Source organism: Ambystoma mexicanum, chromosome 12, assembly GCF_040938575.1.
Source record: "Ambystoma mexicanum isolate Mex_15411 chromosome 12, UKY_AmexF1_1, whole genome shotgun sequence".
Taxonomy (NCBI): Eukaryota; Metazoa; Chordata; class Amphibia; order Caudata; family Ambystomatidae; genus Ambystoma; species Ambystoma mexicanum.
This window is the reverse complement of record NC_090936.1, coordinates 572751507-572776562: the sequence shown is the minus strand read 5'-3', so window position 1 is coordinate 572776562 and position 25056 is coordinate 572751507. Positions and strand designations below refer to the sequence as shown.

Genomic DNA, 25056 nt, shown 5'->3' with positions numbered 1-25056 from the left:
AAGAACAGATTCACTGCTAGAAGAAGAAACTTGGTGGTGCAGGCTCATAGGAGGCGACAGAACCAGCTGGCAAATAGCCACAGCAAAAATACTGGAATACATTGTGACCAACCTGCTAAAAGAGAAGCAGTGACTCGTTGGCCACACCGTTGCAACAACAGACAACAAGCCTGAACAACATGAATCTTTTTTGTTTTTAAACACACATGAAGGGACACCAATATTGTAAAAATCTTATTTTTGATTAAACAATAAAAAAAAATTAAAAAACAATGTGCTTAAATGGGGAAACTGGTATATATATTGGTGCAGCCAACATGGAAATGTATGAGCGCAGCCAGTGTGAAAATGTTTATATACCAGCATATATTGTGGCAAAAGAAAACTGAAAATGGGTTGGCAAAATGCTCCTCTGTACTGCTGGTGACTTGCATCTATTGTATGTATTCATGTGTTACAGTGTGAAACCAACTGCAAACTGTAATTTTACCCAATATCTGCACAATTTTTAGCCAAGTAGCCCCCTTCCATCGGCCCATCCGCCCACCTCTTAATTGGTCCGGGCTCGTTCGCTACGCTCTGTAACACTGACATATTTGGGGGAAATATGGATGCCCTCCAATAAAAAAATTCAACAGCTGCCACTTGGGTGTACAGCCAGAAACTGAAAACTGAACAATTCTACAGGGGGCAAAGTGAGGTTCCTGCAACCATTGCTGAAGAACCAAGGGAGCCTCCCTTTTCCCCTGTAGTTGGTGCCATTATATGATGCTTCATCTGTTAGACTGTCCTTGACTGTTATTTGAAACTGAGGTTTGAGGGAAATCTTTTCCATTGAACTGACTAGTTTTGACTATTATTTAAAGCTGAGCCGGAAGTGATATCCCTTCTGCTAAATACCACCTCAAACTACACATTATTTGAAGCTGTGCTGGGAGTGATGTCTGCTTGAAGTAAAAGAATGCAGTCTCTTGCTGACTGAAAGGGCATTTTTGCAACTGTTGAACATGAGAACTTTTTGGATGTATATTAACTTAATGCAAACCTTTTATTGGATTAAACCTACTCTGAACATGCTTGACACTTTCTTTAACCAGATTGGTAAAATATTGGTATACCTAAACCAGTTTGGCCTATTCACCTTTATTTGGTGTGCCACCACCCCACCATGTTGTATTTTTGCCCCCTGGTTTGCCCACCCCAATACCGATTTCTAGTGACGTCACTGCCCAGACACATCAAAAGGTACCATTATTTTCAACGCCTCGCGGCTCCACACTTTGTCCGGAATCACCACCAGATGCATCGGTTGCGTCCTAATCACCTGATTCTCGTCACTCACAGCGCCAATACCCAACTGCCCTCTCAGCATCGCTGTCTATCACAGGCTACCAGTAACCCTCTCTCAACCTCTTTTTTGTCAAAGTACTCCCCAAGTGTCCTTCACGGGCTAAAGCCACTAGCCTACCACGCACACTACCGGGGGAACCAACCTGTCCCCTCTCATGAAACTCACCTGGGCAGCAGCACAGTGACAAGAGGTCCCTTCTGGTTGTGCAGGCCCGAGGTCAGGGTTTCACCAACTGCCCCCTCAGACACTCTTGGGGCCAGCACAGGTCCCAAAGGAAAAAGCAATGTTCCGACCACCAATAGCAGCCTGCACGGCCACTTCCTTGCCCTGCCAGCAGCTCGCTCTGTATTCCCAGGAACATAACCAGTACTCGAGGTAGAGTGGACTCTGAAAACACACCAGTACAGTGAGCAGAAGTGTGGGCACCATTCAATGGTAGAAGAGAGTGAGCCAGTCTAATGACATGCTCCTACAGATTAGGAGTAATTCAAACATCCTAAGAGCCATGTAGCCCGAAAGAATGAAAGAAGAATGCATTTGAATCCAAATTCGTTTCAATTGGATTTGCTCCAGAAGTAGAACCAGTAAATGGTTCTGAGCATTTTGACTGGTGCAGTGTATTAGTCCATATTGTATTTCATGAAAAACACAGCCGCTAAAGAAACCAAGTAAAAGAAAGAAGGGCATATAGTGTCCTTTTTATTGTCCTGATGAAGGCTCGTTTGTAATAGAGGCTCCCACCGATATTGTAAGGGAGCCTTGCGAATCTCTGGGCCGAAACACAGTAGCGTCGACGTTTTTGTTGCAAACATTGTTCATGACAATGTCCAATGATATCAGAGAGCATAAAAAGGTGTTGCAGGTGTATACGGCAATTCAATAGAACGAGCTGTGGTAGACCACACACGTTTACAATGCCAATTAAAAATTGGGATACCCAGTTGTTTCTTTGTAAAACTGAGTGAGATAGACTCACGTACTAACCCCCACATATCAGATTGCGATATTTGTTTGTATTTATGTATTCTCTGTATTGTTTAATTAGACCAGACTCAGTTTGGTTTTTATTATGTTTGGTTCTCATTAAAAGCTCTATTTCTCTAAAGAGTTTGGTCGGAGTGTTCAGCTATGGTGCAATCAGACAGGGTGGTAAGAATGTGTCACTGTGTGATTAGGAATATCAAATTCACTGTTACACGGTACTCCTACAGTAGAAGGCAGTATTTTTTCCTGCACCTCCAAGGCCAGACGCTGCACTTGCACAGATCTATTTCTTTCCCGGCCGCTGTGGAGTGCTCTCCGTACACCCGTGGACCCTTCTCCCAGCGAGTGGCCAAAGTGATGTGGTTATGGTACACCAGAAGGAGAAAAACAGTGAAGTTAGATCCGTGGCACCCCATGGTTTATTTTCAACTGGCAACATTTCAACTGCAACACCGTTCCGTTCCAGAACATGGAACAGAGTGTGCAACACACGCACTTAAGCTACAACAAAGTTGTTTGTCATTTTAAATTAAGTCAGGCTGTTCTATGAACTGAGAGTTATGAGAATAAGGGGATATTGTGGAAGGAGTTTGTAATTCCACATTAGAAATAGAATTTATCAAAAAGGTAGAAGTATGGCAAATCAAGGATGTCCTCTTCAATTCCTGAACCTTTAAGGCACCAACTTTGTTTTGTGTAACTGACTTTTTATAACATGCTCTTTGAACATTAATAGTAGAGGGACTAGCACATTGATAGCATTCATGAAGTATTTGGGAATGATGTCATCCTCCGAGGAAGATTAAATCTGTGTCCCTCCTATTGGAGTCACCACTTCCCCTTCATGGCCATCTCCTGCCATGTGATTCTTCCTCCTGATACCACCCCCAGGGTTAGGATGAGGTAGCGGCTGCCTTCCCCTGGCCACATGGGAGGAGACTTAAGGCCGGGTTGGTGATGACTCCATAGAATTCATCAGAATGGGCACAGAAGTTTCACTGGTGAGCAAAGGGACATTTTGAGAAACTGCGGGTACCATGGTTGACGTGCTGACATTAAAATGAGATTGACTCGTTCCTGGTGCATCTTGTGCATGATCTTGTTGAGAAGTGGTTTTGGGGGGAGGGGGGGAGCGTAAGCAAATATCCTGGACCAGTTCATCCACAAAGTGTTCTCCTTGGACCCTGGGTACCTGGAAGCATGGTCTGGACATTGTACATTGTTGCAAATCAATCTAGGTCTGTTTGACCCCAGTTTAAGAAGACGACTTGTAGGATGTCTTTGTGCAACTGCCATTTGTGTTCTGATAGAATCCATAAGTCTCTGCTTAGGACAGCGACTAGACAGTTGTGTTCCCCTGGAACTTGTTGGAACAAGGGGATCATGTTGCATTTTAGCGTCCAGTTCCAGATGTTCTCTGCCAATTGGGACAGACGTGGAGAGTGTTTCCCCCTTGTCTGTTTATGTAAAACATGGATGTTGTACTGTGTCAGAACTAGGACTGTTTTACCTTGAATTAGGTATTGAAAAGCTTGGAGGGCTTTGAACATTAACCACTCCAGAAAGTTGGTGTGTTTGCATCCATTTGCCGTGAGCAGCGTGGTTGAGGAGATGTTCTCCCCATCCGGACAGTGATGCATCTGTGGTAAGAGCTACATGGACTATGGGGGTAGTGAATGATTTCCCTTACAGAAGTTTGTCCCTTGTCCACCACTGTAGAGAATTAACTAGGTTCTGTGAAATTACGACTAGATCGTCCCACTAACTGCTTGCTTGTGACCATTGCTTTGCTAGCCACTCTTACATTGGATGCAGGCGCAGCCAATGCAGGAGGCCATCATCCCTAATGGGCGCATGGCCTTCTGTACGGTTTTGTGACAACCGGCTATAGAATTTGACAAATTGTGCTCCAAGAAACTTGTTTGACTTGGAACATGACAATTTCTTATTGTTGATTGAGAGGCCTAGTTTGTAAAGCAGATTGTTGGATTGTTGTGTGTTTTGATGACACTATTGAGGTGTCTTTCCTGTTATTAGCCAGCCATTGAGATAAGGATACACTGTAATAGACTGTCTGCGCAGGTGGGCAGCTGTCACTGCAATTACCTTGGTGAATACCCTTCGTGCTTAGGATATGCCCAAGGGAAGCACTTTCAACTGGTAATGAGTTGTGCTGACTTTCAATCTGACATACTTTGTGTGCTGGCAACATTGAAATATGAAAGTATGCATCTTTCCTATCCAGTGCTGCCATTTAATCCCCCCGTTTTAAAAGCGGGCTCACCTCCTGAATGGTTACCATTCGAAACTTGTGATTTGACATACGTGTTTGCTGGTCGAAGGTCTAATACAGGGTGCATAGTTGAATCCTTTTTCGGAACACGAAGAATAAATACCCTGGTTTACCTCGTGAGATGGGACCAGTTCTACTGCTCTTTTTTTGAAGACGTGCCTGGATTTCTTCCTGAAGAATTTGTTGATGTTCCTGCAACATTTGTGCTGTTTTGCAGGATGATGTTTTGATAGAAACTCTATGGAGCATCCTTTTGTTACAGTGGAAAGCACCCACTTGTTTTTGGGAAGTGGTGCCTTTAGAGGCTGCAGTCCGAGATCTACCTGTACCCAGCCTAAACCCTCCTTGATAGGCTGGCTCAAAGAGGGTGGCCTGTGCCTTGATATTTATTTTGGCTGAATGTAGACTGAGAGGCCCTTGGGTAACTTTGGCCTAAAAAAAAATATATTTATATACATGTATTAAATACGCCTCTTTGTACGTATGGTTTGTTTGAGATTTGACCTAGAGCCTTCAAAGACCAATGTTCATTTTTGGCTATCTCAAAGGCGTCATCTACCTTTCCCGAAAGAGCACACTGCTTTCAATGGGCATATTTAACAGTGTTGCCTGTGCCTCCAATTTAAACGCTGATTGGTGTAGAGAGGCATGACATTTTAGTACAGTTTCCTCAGCAACTATTCTGCCTCCATTATCAGCTTCATCGAGGCCTTTAGTAACGTTATTTGCCACTGGTCTACTTCAGGGACAGTTTTTAAAATGTCTGTACAGATAGGTTTTGGGACAGAATCTATCTGTGTTCGCACCTCATGCCAAAGGGACCTACTACAACTGGAGAGCAGGGCAGTGTTAGCAATTCACACCTGGTAAGCGGCTGATGTTGCTACCTATTTCCCCAGCATGAACGGTTTCTTGCTCTCTTTCTCTGGGGGTGCTTCAGCAGAAGCTAATGGTGTCCCGGCCTTTTTGCATGTGGTGGCAACCACTAAGGAGTCAGGTTTAAGATAACCCTTTATACATCAAGGATCTGAGGACGCAGGCCTGAATGTTTCTTCAGTTCTAGGTCATTTCATCAACGGGTGAAATTTCTATGGGTTTTTTCCCCCAGTCATTATTACTGAAAACCTTTGGGGGAGGGGGGTGAACCCCCACCCCCACCCAAACTACCATAGCCTATTTTTTTTACCCATTCCCATCCACCCCCACCCCATATATATTTCAATGAGTTTTTTTTGGTAAATTAAACTCTGAAAAAACCCATCAAAATGGCACGCGTCTATGAATGAACGCCATACCATTTTCTCTATCCTGGGGTTAACAGCCCTGTTAAGTGATGGTGTAACCAGAGAGGGTTGTAGTCTTTCATTTATTGACTGTAGTAGAGCTATAAATTGACTTACTGCAGATTTTTCTTCTAGCATTTAGCCTACGAAACCTAGATCTTGGGGAATATCCTGGGTTTGTATTTTCAAGTGATCTGCTGCCCTCTTGAATAGATCATTGTATAAAACCTGATCATGCACAGGGGATTTAGATGCTGGCTGATCACCATGTGTAGGTGAGGGGACCAAGAATTGGTCATCGTCATCATAGGTTTCGTCACCAAAATGATCGTCATAATACCCAGCATTGTCCTGATCAACATGGTCTTGATCTACATCAATAACCTCTCATGAGGCGGAGAATGGACATCCCCTTGTAATCTGGAGGCTTTAGAGGGAGGCTTCTCCTTGCATTATTTGTATGTGTCCTTCTGTAAGAGGGCATTTTTCCATAAAATTTACAAAAGGAGAGACCTTGTCTATGGTTTGTTGGAACTGTTCTTTTGTCCAAGGGTTTGAATAATGTGTTCCTTGAAATAAAACAACTTCAAGGTTATGTTGTGGCCTACAACCTAAAGCCTGAGACAAAGGAGAAGAGGCTTCTGTGTAATGTGAAGTTTACTGCGACATATGGGTTTTAGCCAAAATTTGGGAGTGCGTGGATTTCGCTGGTTGTTTGTCTAACCAAGCACGCTTCGTAATGTGAGTAGTAGTGTGAACGGGTGTCTGTTTCGGCGCATGTTTTGGCAAGTGTGCTTTTGAAACTTGCGGCCCATGTTTTAAATGCGCGGATGTCGTTTCGCTCACCGTTTTCCTTTTTTGGCAGAACCGCTGGAGGAGTGTTTCTGGTCCATGTGGCCATGCTTTGATGAATGTTTAGAAGGGCTTGCAGTTGTGTGTTTATCTCTTGATAGAGAGCGAAGTTCCCCCATGTGTTTTATGTGCGTGTGTGCCACTGTCGCCGGGTGTGGTCTCCATAGCGATGCTGTTGGCATGCTTTTCGGAGGGGGGCTAGGGGGATTGGCACTTGGGAAGCTGCTGCTACCGTTTCAACTTCAGTGTCACATTGTGCGCAAAATGCCTCATCCTCAGATTCTTCAGCACCTGCTGGCACCTCTATAGGAGCTTGGGCCGGCGTGGCGTGGGCCGGCCAACATTTAGTACGCTGGTCTTTTGAGAGTCTTTGGTCGAAAAAGTTGGCAGGCAGTGCAGCATTTTTTCAGGTTGATCACGAGGAAGGCACCTATTGCACACCTTATGGGTGTCCTTCCAAGGATACCTTTTATGGCAGAATTTAAAACGAGTATTCTCCATGATAATGGGAACTTGTAAAGGTGTAAGCAGAAATGAGGAGCAGTGAAAGGGTAGGCATTCTCTAAGGGACACGTGGAATGTGACAACCCCCCACTCTCCCTACTGTATGGGCCTCAGGTAGGCCAAAGCCACAATGCCAGTCAACGAGGAGTCTCTCGGCAATGATCCTCATCCATTGGAAGGACATCGAGAGAGAAAGAACTGCGTTAGTGTGTGCAATATTAACTATACGTAATGATAAGAAATTTAATTGATGGCCAGTCATCGGGTGACTAAACATCTGTGCAAATCACAAGTTTATTACAAAATGGTCGAAAACTAGCTCCTTCTGAAGGGACAGAGTGAGTAGACAGCACACTTCCCCAACCACACTTCTTAGTTGGGTCTGGCCTGGTGGGCCAATCCCATGTAAATAGTTTAGAACCGGTTTCCACTGGCCCGATTAAGCAGCAGCTCAGGAAGCCTTTACTGTAAACCGTCAGGTCACTTTGGACATTTCCCCTGGCACAGTGATAAGGGCGGATGTAGGGGGAGCCTGAATCTATCAGACACCTACTTTCAATCGAGCCATGCACACCAAAGTTCATTGTGCGGTCGTTGATCCACAAACTTATTTCAAGCTTTGCAGCGGAAAAAGGTAAGCAGATTTCCAGCTGTTGTGCGTCACAAAAGCAAAACCCATCACTGTGGCAGACTGCACTAGGAAATGAAGGAAAACCACACTTTGGAATTCTAGTCCCCTCGTCCTAGGAGCCGTAATCAACAGTAAGCATTCCCACGCAAGCCCTTGTCCAGTTCTACCTGTGCCAGCAATGCCCGCACTTCAATAAAAGAATGCCATTTACACACGGTGACCATGCTGCAGGAGGTGTTCCCTCCACCCGGCAGGATAAAACGCTTAGCATGAAATACCTTGAGAAAACTAAAGACTTCTTGCAAACTAGTTAGACCAAATGCTACTCGTTGATCAACCTACATGCGAGACATAACTCACGATTCACCAATGCGATTTCAAAGAATGTTCTATCCCACTCCTCGGTCCACAGCATTGGAAGGCTCTTCCCCATCACCTTTTGCTCCTCTTCCTCTCTGCCTCAGTTCCATTCTAGCCTCACATCTCACCACCTTTCGATTTCCTGCTAAAGCCGTGCATAGTTATTTGTCTGTTAATCATTATTGCACCACAACTACTCTGTACAGCGCTTCGCGGCAAGCACTTTATAAATGATGAAATGCAACGCACAAAAATACAGGACACTGAAAATATACAAGATCTAGGATCTGAAGAAGCTCGCTGAAGTGAGGTTTGAATAGGAGGGAAGCCCACTGTGTGAAAGAAAAGTCTAGGCCAATCTGCTTGGTAACAGAAAAATAACATTTCTTTCCCAAAAAAAAATATATCCTATGTGCAACGTGTAAACTGAAAATTACCTGTAATGCGCCCAGATAGCTCAGGGTGAGGAGCGCTATATAAATAACCAAACGAGATTCACCCCGAAGCAACGCGTACTTTAGAAAGCTAAGCAAAGCTGGTTACCAATGCTCATGTTAACTAGTAATTCAATCATTCTGATGTTACACGAGCACGGGAGAAGTGTGTATGTGTTTCCTTAAATTCATATATACAATACATCATGGTTGGTCCTCATAGTGCTGCTTGTATAGGATTATACATTATAGCTCCTCAATACCTATTTCGCTGTAAAGTAGCTTCTTCTGGTGGCCTCTCTAGATCTACGATCTGATTGGGTGAACTAGCTACCACTTAGCGCCCATTGATGAACGTATTTCCCTAAATGGATTCTCCACATTGTTATAGAAGACTATCAGGCTTTCATTGTCAAAATGCAAGGTCACCTTCTTTTCTCCTGAAGAAGCGGCTGTACAGTGAATGACTTCCAACAGGCTACAGTTTAATCCCAAGAAAAATGGAGCGATTCTCTTTGGCCAGAAAAACTCATGGCCAAACACTCTAGACTCCTGCACCCACCATGTATACTTGGTTCTCCTATGAGTTTTGTTCCCAAGATGACACATCTGGGATGTCAATGGCAGACCAATCCTGGGAGTTTGCAGAAAGTAGGAGTCAAGGTTCACTCAGTATTTTACTCACTTGGTCCGTTACGACTCGCCCTCCCTTTTGCCCCTCTGAAAGACGCTCAATGGTGGTGGGAGCATTGGTTAATTCTAAACTGGATTAAGTGAATGGCACCCTTGTGGGCATCCCTGACAGACAAATCAATCGGCTCCAGAGGGCACTGAAAGTTGCAGTCCAATTGATTTTTAAAACACCTAAAACTGCATCTATTTCTCCTCTATGCAGGTCACTTCACTGGCTTCCTGTTAAGTAGAGGATTGATTTTTAAATCCTCTGTGTGGTTTTTAAAATGCATAAACAATCTTGTTTCGGGATATCTGTCAAGTAAGGTGGTTCGTTATGAGCCAAGACGTCCCTTACGATGTCTTGACAAACACCTTTTAGTTATCCTACCATCTAGATATGTTTATAGGGGCAATAGGCGCTTTTTCCAACTATGGACCGATACGATGGAACCTACTGCACTTAAACATTCCAAGTATCTCTTCCCTTATACTCTTCCACCTGGTCTTAAAGACACATTTGTTCTCTTCACCTCCCGTTGGAGCCTCCTCAGGCCAGGACCATTAGTGAATATGGTGTGAATGAGTTTTCTGCGCTAGGATGCAGTTACGTTGGTTTTATGCACGATAGAAATCCAGCAAATCAACACACGTTAAGGAATGAAGTATTATGTATGAAGAGCCCTGTCATTTGAGTATTTTAGAAGGAAGCTTCAGATCACTGAAAACTGACTTCAGTGCGGTTTTACTATAGGTTATAATCATGTACAAATTTGAACATAATCCCACCCCCAGATTGCTGAATTACAGTAAATAATACACAGTCATCAACTCTATTTATTCACTGCAAATCAATAAGATTTGACATTTCCATCTGTCGGGACTGCTAGAACACACGTGTTTACTCCTGGCAGTGGCATGATCAAGGGATGTGTCCCAAGACACAGAATAGTCTAGACTTTTGCATGTTCAGCTGTGAACCACATGCCCTCCTTCCCGTGTTGTGCCACTGACAAAATGCACCAATGTAGCATCTTGCAGGTTCCTCATTTGAGCTGCAATCCATTCGACACCAACCTGTGGGTGTCCTTTGCCTGCATCATCGAAGAAGCCACTTGAATTGCAAACAAATGAACCACAGGATTGCCAGAGTAGGAAATCTACCATCAGCAACTATCTTATAAATCAAGGTATTTTTATCCTCTGGAGTTTGGGAGACTTCCAAGTGTAGCATTTTAGAACACAAACTCTGTAATGCCGTAGGCAATATAGTATGCGTATTAAGCATTCTGTATCCACCTATAATTTATTTTGGAACGTAATTTTAACTTTTACTTTCATAGAAATGTTCTGGAAAAAATGTTGTTACATGTACAGGTTGCCAAGTTAGGTTTAGTGCTATTCTTCGATTCAATGACAATTCTGGTATTTACCCAATATGTGCGAGCCGTTCCCCCTTACCCATATCCTGTAACTGCTGTATCCTGTATGCCATGTCTTGTTTATTTCTAGATCACCATACTTCATCAAGCCAGGTATCTCTCATTATCCGCTACAAATGCATGTGACAAATTACCAAAAAAACAGGGCATTGTGTGTTTTTATAGCCACTGTATGGGATCATATTACAGTTATAGTTGCTCTCTCCACTCTTCGGAAGAGCATTAATTTGCTTAGTCCAGCTCCCAGAAAAATGTGTTGAGGTGATGTTATGTAGTTGCTTTTTTTCCCCGAAGGATAATCTCAATTGGACATCGGGCTTGTGCTTCACTTAAAAAGGTATTTGCAGTTCATTGCAGCCCTCACTTTCCTGAAGGTGGAATACATTTATCACATTTGATGAGGGCAAGAGGCACAGTCACCAAAAGAGATGGACTGGAGGTATACATAAAGTGACGAGTGAGAGATGCCTTGTGAGCAAGATGAGGTAGGACAGAAAGAGCAGGGAGGGATTGTAAAACAATAAAAGCATTCCATTATAGACCCCGATGGAAGAGCCGCAAGAGCACATGGCGACTGTCCTCCAAACCTAAATAAAAGGGGAACCGCTACTCTCCAAATTCACTGAACACTTTTGAAGACCAATACTGCATTTGGGAATTCAAAGAACCACCCTGACCAAAGAAGAGCCTGGCAGTGAAATATCCAAGAAGAGGAGCAAAGAGCAATAAAGGGGTTACGCATAAGAATATTGTGGTAAGAGATGAAATCCAGGTTTCAGAATATAAATGGAGGATATTAAGAACTGTAAAATAAATTTTTAAAACCTGAAACATAAATAGTATTTTAAGATCATCAGGGAAATAAAAGACAACAAAACAATTTAAAGGTTTCCATGTGATAATGTTGTAGCAAAAAGGCTGTGGTTTGCCGTAACATTAGCACTGTGAACCTGCGGGGGCCATTCCTCTCACCCTGGCCCCGCAGGCCCTATTTTTAAATTATTTCGCTCCCCCCTAAGGCAAGCAGAGTACAGCCCTGCTCCCTCACAAATGGTCACCATAAATGTTGCCACAGCCTTTTCCATTTGTGTGGGGGTAATATTACCGGATACCATTTAAAGGGATCAATTACCTTAAAGTCCCATGAAGGTCTCTGAAATCATGCAAACAAAAAAAATGAGGATTTCAGATGGATCCGTTGTGGGGTTATGAAAGCAGATCATGGGGTATTGGTAGGTCAACTCGATTAGCAAGATGAAGACGCACTATGGTCATCAAGAAGATGAGAAACGGAGCCAAGCAATTAGTACATAATTAATAGAACTGATCATATATTAACGGTCTGGTGTAGCGAGAAAGCCAATTGCATTCACAGAGAAATCCATGGGATTTGGAAGAAAATAAAATAGAAATCGCATTCGAGAGATCTGGAGCATTAGAGCAATCCTGTCAATTGGAGAGAAAGGTAAGGATATTTGTGAAACAAATGTTTTGGAACAAACTATCAAATATGATCAAGCAACAACATTGTAAATGGTAAATTAACAGATTAAAGAAGAGATATTATAAAGAAGATAGGAAAGAAATCTGAAGCATTAGAGAGGTCAATGCAGTATCACATCAAATGCCTTTGGGAGACATTAACTGACTGTGCACTGGGATCATAAGAGAAAGACAAGAAGAAAAATAGAGGGATTGAAAGACTGCTCAGTGTGTTGGTGAGCAGTCACTTGAAGACAAGCACAAGAACTCTAAAGCAACAGTGCTCGGTGCCTTACCTGGGAGAAGAACTCATCCATGAAGGCGGAATTGTCAATGGCCAGCTCAACGTCGTCCACATCATCGGTATCTTGTGTCTGAAATGAACCGCATGAGAGTTCAGTACAAGCCAAAATGAAAACGTGATCAAACCCACGCTAGCTTTCAAGTGACCACACTCCACACCTACACACCCACAAGTCACTGCGTCCCAATAATGCTCAGATTCCAAGCACTTGCATGCAAATCTTATTAGTGGCCGACTGGTGACGCAATTTACACTCAAAACACTACATGCAGAAATAATGAGCAGCAAATCCAAACCATCAGATTACCCAAAACATATGTATGCAGAACTAACCACATGTTTAGCATCAAACATCAAGAAAGAATTGCATTCTCGGTTCCACCATGCAAGGAAACTTGCATTCCCAGCTCCTGCATGCAATACAACTCCCATTTGGCCACTATTGGTGAGACTCACACTCAGCCCATGCCTTTAGGAGCACTCACCATAGGCTGCTACTGATAGGATGAAGTTTCTCAGCTCCTGCATGCAAGACAACTTAAATCACTATTGCTAGAATTGCAACCAATGTCCCAGCTTGAAGAGAAAACACCACAGATCTGTTGGGACACTACACCATCTAGAGCGCACTATGATCAAGATGAAACTCTCAGCACAACTCCCCCATTGTCAAGAAGATCTGGTCTCAGAGCTGCCCAATGACCATTGCTGTCAATACTGTACCACCCTCTACTCATAGCACTAACACGTGCAATGAGTACAGTGGGCCTTCCCCCAGGATTAATATCCTTGGAATAGAGCACGTTAACTCAAGTAACAGTGCTCTGTTCACATGGTGAAATTGCTGCATGCAATGGCCTCTGCCTTTACGGAACCTTACAATACCATATCGGACAAACATGATCTAAATTACTTCAGCTATTGTAAACACGTAAACCATAAAAATTCAATGAAAATTAAATACAGTACGAATACAGTGGGGTGTAATTTAAGGTCCAATGGACTTCCGAAGACAACAGCATTCTCACAGCCCCCATGGGATTGTATTCCTTTGCCCTCCACCCCTGAATAATTTCTTCAAGCGTGGGCTGCTACGCATTCATCTGCTCTGAATAGAGCATGGGTCTGCTTCCACAGTCGTTTGCTCCAAGAGCAAGAACTAAAGTGCACCTCTTTCAGCTGTAAACGGGAAACCCATTTGTAGATGGATGAGCGAGGGCTATTTACAGAGAAAGCAGGATACACCACTGCATAGATCTCAAAGTATGGAGAAACTGATGCAATTGCAGGAATCTAAGTAGTTGAAGACATGGTTGAAGTATGTAGTTTATACATTTTCTGTAGAAAATTAAATGGACAGGATTAACCAGGGATCAGACGTGGTGCAAACGTTACCTTTTAGATGAGGCAAAATATATGAAAACCAAAAATTGGAGCCTAAATGGTTGGCCAGCTGTTAGCGAGAATTTTCATTTCTGTGCTAATTCCCTCCCACCTCAGAAACCGCCAGCTCTTTTGCTGGATTTATGACATTTTAATTTTAACTCCTGAGTGGGACCTTTTTCCTCACTCCCTCCTGTGTTTTCCCTGACTAGGAGCTTATGTTTTCACTGTTTTTGGAGTCTGAGAAACACCATAGGCATCTGGTTTTTGTATAGTGAAACAGCACCCTCAGTGCAGTGCCACTGAGGAATCCCTTGGATTTCTCTTAAGGTTTAAATACCTTTTCTTGGGTAAACGACTGTCCCCAAGAATAGTAAGGTGAAATTGATCTTACTTCCCTTTTTGCTTTGTAGGTCCAGCACACACTATCTTATGTGGCGTGCTGGAGGCGGGGGGAGGTTACCTAGTAGCCCCTTATCCTACTTTCTCATGTAACATTTTTTGTAACACTTACTACTTTAAATGGCTGGTGGCAGTGGTTTACCTTTTACTACCAGTGTGCATTTTTACTGCAGGCTGAACCCTCAGCTGCAGTAGAGCCCCCATGGGTGACCATTCTGTCAAAATAGCTCTGGTCTTCTGTTTTCACCATTTTCTATTTGTAAGGTCCTTCTTGGCTTTTACTGTAAGTTGAGACAGGTTTGAGCCCTTTGTGTGTTTTACCTTTGGCAGGCTTCAGCCCTGAAGCCCGCTTCTGGTTCTAGTGTGTCTGGAAGGACAGGAAGTGAGGGAGGATCCCGAAAACTCCTGTGTTTTGTCACTAGGTGTGCCTGTATGAAACCAGTCCTAATTGGTGTCTGGCAGTCCCGATTGTCCAGGAAGGACAGCCACCCTGCTGGGTGAGTGACAGCCTAGGGCTGTGAATGAGAAAAAGAGCTTAAAAAGGCACAATTCCCGGGACTACAGGCAGAGTCAACCACTGGAAGAAACATTCAAAGATGAAATCGTGAAGAGAAGCCTGCTGCAACCTCCTGGACCTAGAAGTGCCCGGTGAAGTCCTGCTGCTGTGCGGACCTCCTTTTTCAAATCGACAGAGAAGCTCCGGACAGAACGACTTCTCCCCTTGGGCTAGTAGGGCGAAATAGCCCCGAGACGAACTCTGTTTTGGCGCATCCCTCAACTTGCTGTGCCTCTCCAGTGCTGCAGAACCCCAATGCCAGGAGTCGAGTGCCCTTAACAAGTGCAAAGTCTTCCACGGAACGAACCTGGCCAAAAGCTCCAGGAGCAGGAAATCCCGACCCAGAGCCCTCTCACCAGAGTGCAGGACGGAGGGAGCAAAGAAAGTCCAACCAGGGATATTCATTCTTCATCAGTGCTGTTTGAAAGGCCGCGAAAACCATTAGGAGCCGCTGAATCTAAGAAATTCTGTAGCTGAAAAATTCCTCTCCTGCGGACTGCTGCATGAGCCCGCCATACGTCCTCCCTACAGCAGAGGCCCGGGAACAAGGGTCTGCTTGGCTGTAGCAAGGCAGACTCGAGCTGGAACACCTTCAAACCAGAGGTATTGTACTTGGGGTACTTACCTTATTGCCATAAGTCGTGCTTTCTCACTTGAGAAGTGCACTGGCTTAACTTTTGGAATTGATCTCAACTCCCCTTGCATAGGCGTAACAGCTTGTGTTCCTGCAGTGATGTTCTTGAACTATCTTAGTCCAATTGCCTTTGGCTGTCCTGGCTCCTTAATGGCACCCTTCCGAGTCTATTGGCTTTGGCAGTGCTTGTCCCCTCATAGGTTGTAATTTGTTGAACACTTACTGCTGGGAAAGGCTTACCTAGATTGCATTAGCGGATTCAAACTGTCTTCAAGTTATAAGAAAGTATGTTCAACCTTTCCATTTCCTTAACCCTTTCTTCCTGAAACCAAGAGTTTAAAAAGTATATTGGTATTTAAGATAAATGCAATGCTAGCCTTGATATTAATGTCACTTCAGGGTGTAAGAGAAATGTATTAGAATGAACAAAAAGGAATTCACCAACTTTATTGACTTTGTAAAGTGATTCCAAGGTTTACTTGACTGTTAGCAACAATTGCCTTTTTTTTTTTTTTAGAATGCTTAACTAAAACTGGTGTAAATAAATATTTATAACTGAAACCTCGAGAGCTTAAGTGTTGCTTGGTTACTTGTACTGACTGATTTCATCTGTACAGCTCACATTTACCCCTCTTGAGATAGGCCTGGCTGCTCAGTCACACTACCAACCTGTGTAGTACAGACCTATACAAAAAGGTGGTTACTGAATACCAAGCAGATAAGTCGTGTGTAGTCTCACCCAGTGCGACTGCACCAGCTCTTACCCAACACCAGCCCAGGCTCAATTGTTTGGAAAACATCATCAGACTTCGACAGGTCCGATAATATTTTTAAACTGAATTTTAAAACCAAGTGCAGTTTCCTGAAAGTCTGCTTAGCCAGGCCAGAGTACAAAAAACCCAAGTCATTCAATCTAAAAACATCCCATGGCTCGTACCAAAGCCGAAAATTAGGTCATTGACTCCATTCGATGCCCCTAAATAGGACTTTTCAGCAGCACAATTGACAATGGCATTCCCTTTTAAATTATGTGTTTTTCCTCTCTAGTTCTACAGCTCAGAGAAACCCAAGGCAATACCTTCCAATTACCAGTGACAATGAGGCACCTGTGCGCGGTCCACAAATGATAGCCTACCCAAAAATCCGATACCCCTTGATAAAGGTTAAATACATGTTGCAACTGCAGAGTTGTGTTACAAAGGATGGACAACTTCCTAGTCTGAAACGTGGACTCCTTTGCAAGAGAAATGGTAAGACCCATGCCAAGACAGATCGAGATATTCCATCAGACTTCAGGCATTACAAAAAGTGGGCGGCATTAAAAGTGGCCAACCAGTCCAGAAGAAATAACACCACAAGGCATCTCTTGCCGGTCAGAATCAGAAATGCTTCTTGTGTGCCAGTAAAGCCGCAACCACTAAGAGGCTGGAGAAGTAAATGAAACAAAATGGTTATACGCCTCCTAACAAAAAGGTATAGTTGAGGACTCACCTTTAGCAAATCGAGGCTTTGTTTTACCCTTTAACCTTTTTTCCGGACTTGAGGGAAGTGTTTTATGTCGCAGATAAGCAGCACTCCTATGAACAAGGCAACCTTCATCGCAAGGTCCCTTCCTTCCAGCATTGCACCAACCAAATCCTCCAGGGTGAAAGTGTAATACTGCCCAGATTATAGTCAGGTAACAGGTCACCAGGGCAGCAGTCTGTGGGCCCCCAGACTCTGCAGAAATGGATTGGTGGGCACTCGCAATTTGCACAGCGTCACTTGTAGATGGACTAGGTCTGTCCCAGGTAAAGGTAAACTCCTTAAACGGAAATTACTTATCACATATGCACTATTGCACTGCTTTGGGCAGTAAGGAAAACTTAACACCCTTTTTAATTGCACTGATGCCTACGGACAGTAATGTTCTCCTATGGGCCCTCATTCTGTTCTATGAACTGCATTAACGTCAATGGGCTGCGCTTCTCCAGTGCTCCAGCTTCACAGCCCATTCCCCGAGATCCTGTTTACCAGACTTTTCAGTTTGTGACAGTTGGAAAATGTTAGTGTTTTTCCACTTTCCCTATAACGAAGGAAGGTTCCAGGTTGCCTGCCCCCATACACCCTCAGGAAGAGATAGCCCAGCTGTGACTAACTGCAGGATGTCAGACACTTTCTGGAACCTGCATTTGTGCATTTAGTTTTATGAACGTGCGCTTTTTCTTTCATTGTTCACTTTATTGTATCATTTTAGTATTAGGAGTGTTTTATGTGTAGATATGACGTTGCTACCCATTGTTGGTAACTCACACTCGCCTAGTGGCTCCCTGCCACCACATCCACTTTGACAGTCCCTTTGTTATTGTAGCCCAAGCCCCATGGCTTGGGTGTGGCCTTTTGGCCACTGGAGAGACGCCCAAGCCCCATGGCTTGGGTGAAGCCTTTTGGCCACTGGGGAGACTCTGCAAGCCTGCGGTCTGCTGTCAGGCCTGCCTGGGGCCCATCTCCCTGCTACTGCCAGGCCTGTCCTCCATGCTGCTGTAGGTATGTCCCATGACAGGCCTGAGAGCTCTTGTGCGTTGCCTTTCTGCTCTTCGCCCTGCCAATGTTGGAACTACGGCAGGAGTGGTGGTCCCTGGGTGTCATGTGAAAGCTCTATATACATGTGGGAGCTGCTCCAAGCTTCTAGCTAAATAATTTACTTTTGAGTATATACCAGTTCCTGGGCAGGCTCCGGTAACAAACCAGAGGGGCTGCACCACTTCCATTTTCCACTTGTTTCCATGTGCATATGTCTATGCTTTGAGTTATGTGCTATGCACAACACTGGTGCCGTAACCCCAGTTGTTAAAATGTGGGCCCTGTTCACATTTCCTTTGTGTGATTTATTTCTGAGATTTAGTTTAAGTGCAGTACCTTCAACCACATCTAGAGGACCCCCCACCCTTTTTGCCACCATTGCATGTATATATTCCCCTGTTTCTAAGGTTCTGAATACTTGTTTGGGTGTTTTAGACAGTTCCCTACAGGGCTGGACCTGTTCAGCCTGTATTTAAGCCTTGTGTGACACTCTCAAGGGCAAATCTGATGCAAATGCATTTGCTCTGCTCCTGGAGTGTGTTGTTGATAATCGCTTCCTGGACTCAAAGCTCATTAGTATTCGCTACTCCAGCATAGGATTGGAGGTGGCTTGGTCCCATTAGTTTGAGGAGGTGAACGGCTCAGTTGTGCATAAAGCGGCATTTTGATGAAAAACCTGGTTTAACCCTATAAAGGTGGAGCTTAAGTTGAATGCCCACTAGGTTTGTCAGTGCCTTGTAGATCTAGACCATTCATTGAGTTGTGTTTGCTAAATCCCTGGCAGCCAACATGATCAGCTCGGGGCTGGTCTGGAGCTCTGCTGCTACACGCAGGACAGCAGCCACCAGAGCAGTGTGGTTTGCAAAATGGAGATAAACTGGGTGTTAAAAGAAACTTCTATTTCAAGTCACACACGTACAAAGTGTTCACCATTAAAGATAGCAAAAAGCTTGAAAATCGTACACATTACAGCTGCTAGAATGGAAAACCCTCGAGTGTTTTAGTATTGTATTCTGGCACCTTTTACATCCATTCAGTATTTGCTTTCCCATTCCTGGTCCGTCTATACAAGGTTGACCGTACCCCATTTTGTCAAGAACTCCGGTAGGGGATCCCAAGTTACCCATTTATCACTTTACCCATCACTAAGGTTGTGGGAGCACACCATTATTATCCCCGAAGTATCAGAAGGCCTGTCCCGTCATGTTGAAAAAAGTATGGTGGCCACCCGCTCTGCACCCGTGAAGACCTCACAGCCCGCAAGTCAAGGGTGAAACACAGACAGTGGGGGAGCACACTGTTCCGCAGAGCGGGCTGCTGCCCGCAAGCTTGGAGTGTGGCGAGAATCTCTCCAAACAGCGAGAAAGGTCCCCTAGGATGTAGCGGCATCTGTGCCGTGCGGGACAACCGGGCTGCTATGTGATCGTGCAGCTTCTCTCTCGTTTTGGCCTCCTGCTGGCCCCATCCGGGAGAGAACGGATCAGCGACCGCCAAAAGACTTGGGCGGGAGCCCACCTGGGTAGATGGTAGGCTACATGATCTATCGGAATGGTGGGGAGCAGCTGGCTTATCTTTCAACTGTACTACAGCAAGGCGGCATGGAGCAGTCGCGCTGCGGTGAGTGGTGAGACCCCATACGTGTGACATCCACATTCCCACTACCACTGAGGGCCTACTATGCACACCTGCATCAGGACCTGGAAGGGAGCTACCCCTATGTGCTAATTACCCCTTGCAGGCAGCAGGAGGGAGCGCACTACTGTTCGCTTTGGCCTGCGCTGAGCAGAGGCACACCCATCACCCACCCCCCTTAGCGTGGAGGGGTGTTAGGCAGAAACCTGTGCAGTTCCCTTGGGGAACACTGCAAAAGATTTAAGACTACAGGTAGAGCAGTAAACCCCTTTGGTAGCAGTCTGTACCACCCAGATTTACCTGGTAGCTGTGGCTGAGCAGTCAGACTTCTCTCAAGAAGAGTTAGGCAGTATGTAAAGTATACACAATATGTACCAAAACACAATAGCACAAGCAAACACTGACCAGAGCTTGGTTTCAAAAGTATATAGTTATTTATTTAAAATACACATAAGTTAAAAACACTCTAGCAAAAATATAGTAAAAGCACTTCAACACAGTTATAATGAAAGTAGATTCAATCCTTTCTCCTATCTAGACAACTCTAAGTAAACACCACTTAATTAAAACAGAGGTGAGTGCTTAACGTTAGATGACACTCTAGTAGTTTCCAAGAAAGGGAGAGAAAAAGCAGAAATGGGTTAGACACACCACTCTAAGGTCCAGAGCACTTGCAATAGGCTTAAAGAAGAATAAAGTCACAGGTGAGCAAAAGTCACTAGGCAGGGCCCACTCTTAGAGTAGCCGGAGCGAAAATGTGCCCAAGATCACACTGTTAGTTAGAGATTCAAAGTCTTGCAAAGAGTCAAAAAGAGGTTAGAGTGGCTCAGAAAGTTTAGCCAAAGTGTCCCAGGCACTCCCAGGTTCGAAAGCCGGGGACTAAATCTACCCCGTACAGTCGGTAGCAAGGGAAGCCAGGCAGAACACAGTACCTTAAGCGGAAAGGATCCTCCAGCGGTGGCAGTTGTTCCAGGCAGTGGCAGCAGGGCTCGACGTCGGTCAGGGGAGAAGAAGTTCTCGCTGAAGAGCAGAAGAAGAGGGTCGTTGCACTGCCCGGGAAGAAACCAGCCGCGGAGTCCTCCGGTTAAAGGGTTGGTACCGACTTTCGCGGTATGGGGGTAAAGTGTGGTATTCCGGTTGCCGGGGTGCTTGGCACAGGCAAGGCGGCCACGAGATACCTCAAAGAACGGAAAGAAGGCGAAAACTGGTTGTCCCCACCAGTCAAGGGAAGGAGCCACTCCGTTAAGAGTTCTCCTCGGTCGTCGGGAAAAAGTGGTGAGACGGTTCAGCAGGGCTCCACCGGGTGGTGTCGTCGAAGCAGGTCGGCTCAGCTCTTCCCTCGTCGGATTCTTGGTCCTGTGGCGACTTCTGAAGTCCCAGTCCCCAAAGCCCTGCTTTTATGCAGCAAACCCCCATTCACCCAGCCTAGCTGTCACTCAAACATGCTAAGTGGTGAGCCGGGCGGCTCACCACTTGGGCCAATCAGGACGGAGTGCGACTTGAGTTACCAAGGTAACTCAGTCCAGGGTGCCTAAATCCCCCTCCACCCCTCCTAAGTACCCCAGACAGAGTGGCACCACTTTGGAGGGCTTCTGTGGAGAAGCCCGCCAAAAGTGGAACAAAGGGCTCCACTTTGGGTCAGAGTTACAGAGGCGAACACCAACGCCATTTTAGAATCAAGTTTTGGCAAAAAGTCCCAACCGGAGTTATAAAAATAAATATATAAACCGGCGGTATGTTTAAGGCTACCGTAAATAATTAATTAAATGTGTTAGCCTAAAACAATGGGAAATCCCATAGGGAAATATTCGCGGTTGAATATAAAAAGTAGTTTCCACTGCCACCAGCCAAAACTCGATCAGGGGGGACGGAGACGTGCCCCCTCGACTAACAGACCCTGGGGCAATCGAATTGCCCCAGCCAGTACGTCCACAATATGATGGTTTGTACTGGTTCTGTTCAGGATTCAAGACTAGCAAAGTCTTTGGTGACTTTACATGCCCTGGGAGACAGTAGTCAGTCCCAGGGTATGGAGTCTATGTTGGGGAGTCCCTAGGACACCCCTGGGTCACGGCACAGAGGGTGCTGTGTGACCCACATCACAAAAATACATGAGGCCCTATGGAGTAAGAGACCCCATAGCCCATTCAACACAAGGTTCAACCAAGAAAACACACTTCAACATGTCCAAGAGTGAGGGTAAAAGAGTCTCACTCTTGGCAGGAGAAAAAAATTAAACCCCAGAAATCCAGCAAAGCTGCTGGGGGACTCACTAGGTAGGGAAATTCAGCCTAAACAGAGAATTCTCCCTAACACTCGCCCCCCCCAGACTAAGGGACAGGAGGATTTAATCCACTCCTGGATGAACCTCATACCTCTAGTCGATGATATACATCCTAGAGAGTCCATCAGCATTTTGATGGTGACACCCTGACCTGTGCTCAATGGTGAAATCAAACCCTTGCAGGCAGATTGACCATCTCAATAGTTTTGGATTTTCCCCTTTCATTTGCATTAACCATCTCAAGGGTTGGTGGTCAGTCTGAATAACAAAAGTAGAACCATACAAGTATGGCCTAAACTTCTTCAGTGCCCACACAATAGCAAAGCATTCTCTTTCGATAGTTGCCCACCTTGTCTCAGGATCCTTCAGTTTCCTACTGATGAAGCAAATGGGGTGCTCCCTACCCTTCTCATCCAGTTGGCTTAGAACTGCACCTATACCTACATTGGAAGCATCAGTTTGTACAATGAAAGGTTGGTGGTAGTCAGGAGCTCTCAATACTGGAGCCTGGCAAAGAGCTCTCTTCAGTTTTTCAAAGGCCTGATTGCACTCCTCATTCCATTTTACCTTTTTAGGGAATTTGGGAGAGGAGATTACATTCAGTGGAGAAGCTATGGTCCCATAGTTCTCAATGAAATTCCTGTAATACCCAGTGAGGCCTAGAAAAGCTCTCACTTGGGTTTGAGTAGTTGGTGTTGTCCAATTTTGCACAGCTTCAATCTTGCTGGGCAAAGGCCTTATTTCTCCACCTCCTACCTCATGTCCAAGGTAGACCACTTTACTTTGACCAATCTGGCACTTACTGGCTTTGATTGTCAAATGGGCCTGTTTCAGAGCCTGCAACACATGTCCTAGGTGGTTCACATGTTCTTCCCAGGAGTGGCTGAAGACTGCAATGTCATCCAAGTATGCCATGCAGAAATCTTCCATCCCAGCCAGAACTTGGTTCACCATCCTTTGGAATGTGGCAGGTGCATTTTTCAGTCCAAAAGGCATGACCTTAAACTGGTACAAGCCAACTGGGGTTGAAAATGCAGTTTTCTCCTTGGCATGGTCTGTCAGGGCTATTTGCCAATAGCCTGACGTCAGGTCAAATGTGCTGAGGTACTTGGCTGCACCAAGTTTATCCACCAACTCATCTGTCCTGGGCAAAGGGTGGGCATCAGTCTTGGTGACTGCATTTAGAGCTCTATAGTCCACACAGAATCTCAAGTCTTTGGATCCTGCCTTTGGTACTAACACAACTGGGCTAGACCATGGACTAGTAGAGGGTTCTATTACCCCGAGATCAAGCATCTTCTTGACCTCTCCTTTGATGTGGGCTCTGATATGTTCTGACATTCTGTATCCTCTGCTTTTGACTGGCAGACAGTCACCAGTGAGTATCTCATGCTGGCCCCAAGGGGTCAAGCCTGGTGACAGTGAGAACAGGGAGGCAAACTGATTTAACATAGATTTGCACTCCTCTTGTTGCTCAGGTGTCAGGTCTGAAGAGAGATTGACTCCTTCAACTTTTTCATCTAAAGGTACACCTCTGAGGAGATCAGGGAGAGATTCACTCTCTTCCTCCTCTGCAGCTGAAGCTAGGAGCAAGGCTCCTACATCAGGTCTGGAGATGTAGGCTTTTAGTCGGTTGGTGTGGAAGACTCTAGGAGCTTCCCTGGGTCTGCCCAGATCCACCAGATAGTTGACCTCTCCAAGTTTTCCCACAACCTTGAAGGGTCCCATCCATTTGTCTTGCAAGGCCCTCTGCCTTGTTGGGAGCATAACTAGAACTAGCTGGTCTTGAGTAAACTCAACCATGTTAGCCTTCTGGTCGTGCCAATGTTTGACCAGGGCTTGACCAGCTTTCAAGTTGTCACTTGCTTCTGCCATCATGTGTGACATTCTCCTCCGGAGACCTATCACATAGTCAGTCACTCTGACTGGCTTGAGGGGAGGAGCACCTTCCAACCCCTCCTTAATCAGGGCCAATGGACCTCTGACTGGATGGCCATAGAGAAGCTCAAAGGGAGAATAACCTACTCCCTCCTGAGGGACTTCTCTATAAGCAAAGAGAAGGCATGGCAGTAGAAGGTCCCACTTTTTCTTAAGGGGTTCTTCCAAAGCACCTATCATGCTCTTCATGGTTCTGTTAAACCTTTCAACCAACCCGTTTGTCTGAGGGTGGTAGGCGGTTGAGAACTTGTAGGTAACTCCACAGGTTTTCCACATGGCCTTCATGTAGTGGGACATAAAGTTTGACCCCCTGTCAGAGATTACCTCCTTAGGAAACCCAACCCTGGTAAAAATACCAAGGAGGGCCTTAGCCACAGCCGGAGCTGTAACAGTCCTCATAGGAATGGCCTCCGGGTACCTAGTAGCATGGTCTACTACAACAAGGATAAACCTGTTGCCTGAGGAGGTTGGAGGATCAAGGGGACCAACAATGTCAATCCCTACCCTCTCAAATGGGACTCCCACAACTGGGAGAGGCACTAAAGGTGCCACATTCTTGGAACCAACCTTACCAGAAGTCTGGCAGGTATGGCAGCTCTTACAATATCTATCTACTTCGGCCCCCATCTTTGGCCAATAAAAGTAGAGTGAGAGCCTTTCCTTGGTCTTCTTGAAACTCAAGTGGCCAGCCAAAGGTATCTCATGGGCTAGTTGTAAGAACTGTTGTCTGTTTTCCTGTGGGACTACAAGGCGTTTGTAGTCTCCAGGTTCAGACTCAGTGGGTTCACTGTAGAAGAGGCCATCTTCCCAGTGCAACCTATACTTCCCAGGCTCTTGCCCATCAGCTTGAGAAGCTGCCTGGTGGCGGAGACCCTCCAGAGTTGGACATTCTCTTTGCCCCTTACGAAAAGCTGCCCTGCTAGGCCCACCTTCTGCCAGTAAAGACTGCAGCTCAGGATGGTCCTCAGGGTCCAAATCTCCAATAAGGTTGGGGCCTCCTTCTAGCTCTTCCTCAGAGTCTAGCTCAACCACACAGGGTTGTACCTCCCTCTCAGCCTCAGCTGGAGGTGGAG

At 45.3% G+C, this 25056-nt stretch overlaps 1 protein-coding gene across 5 annotated transcripts in view; it reads right to left on the bottom strand.

Annotated features, from left to right (window-relative positions):
- STX3 (syntaxin 3) overlaps window positions 1-25056 on the bottom strand; it is a 404614-nt gene that overhangs the window by 173842 nt on the left and 205716 nt on the right. For all 5 annotated transcript variants that reach the window (XM_069628893.1, XM_069628892.1, XM_069628896.1 and 2 more), the window contains exon 2: window positions 12585-12662. In XM_069628893.1, coding sequence (XP_069484994.1) covers window positions 12585-12662 — 78 coding nt within the window. The remainder of the gene's footprint in view (window positions 1-12584; window positions 12663-25056) is intronic.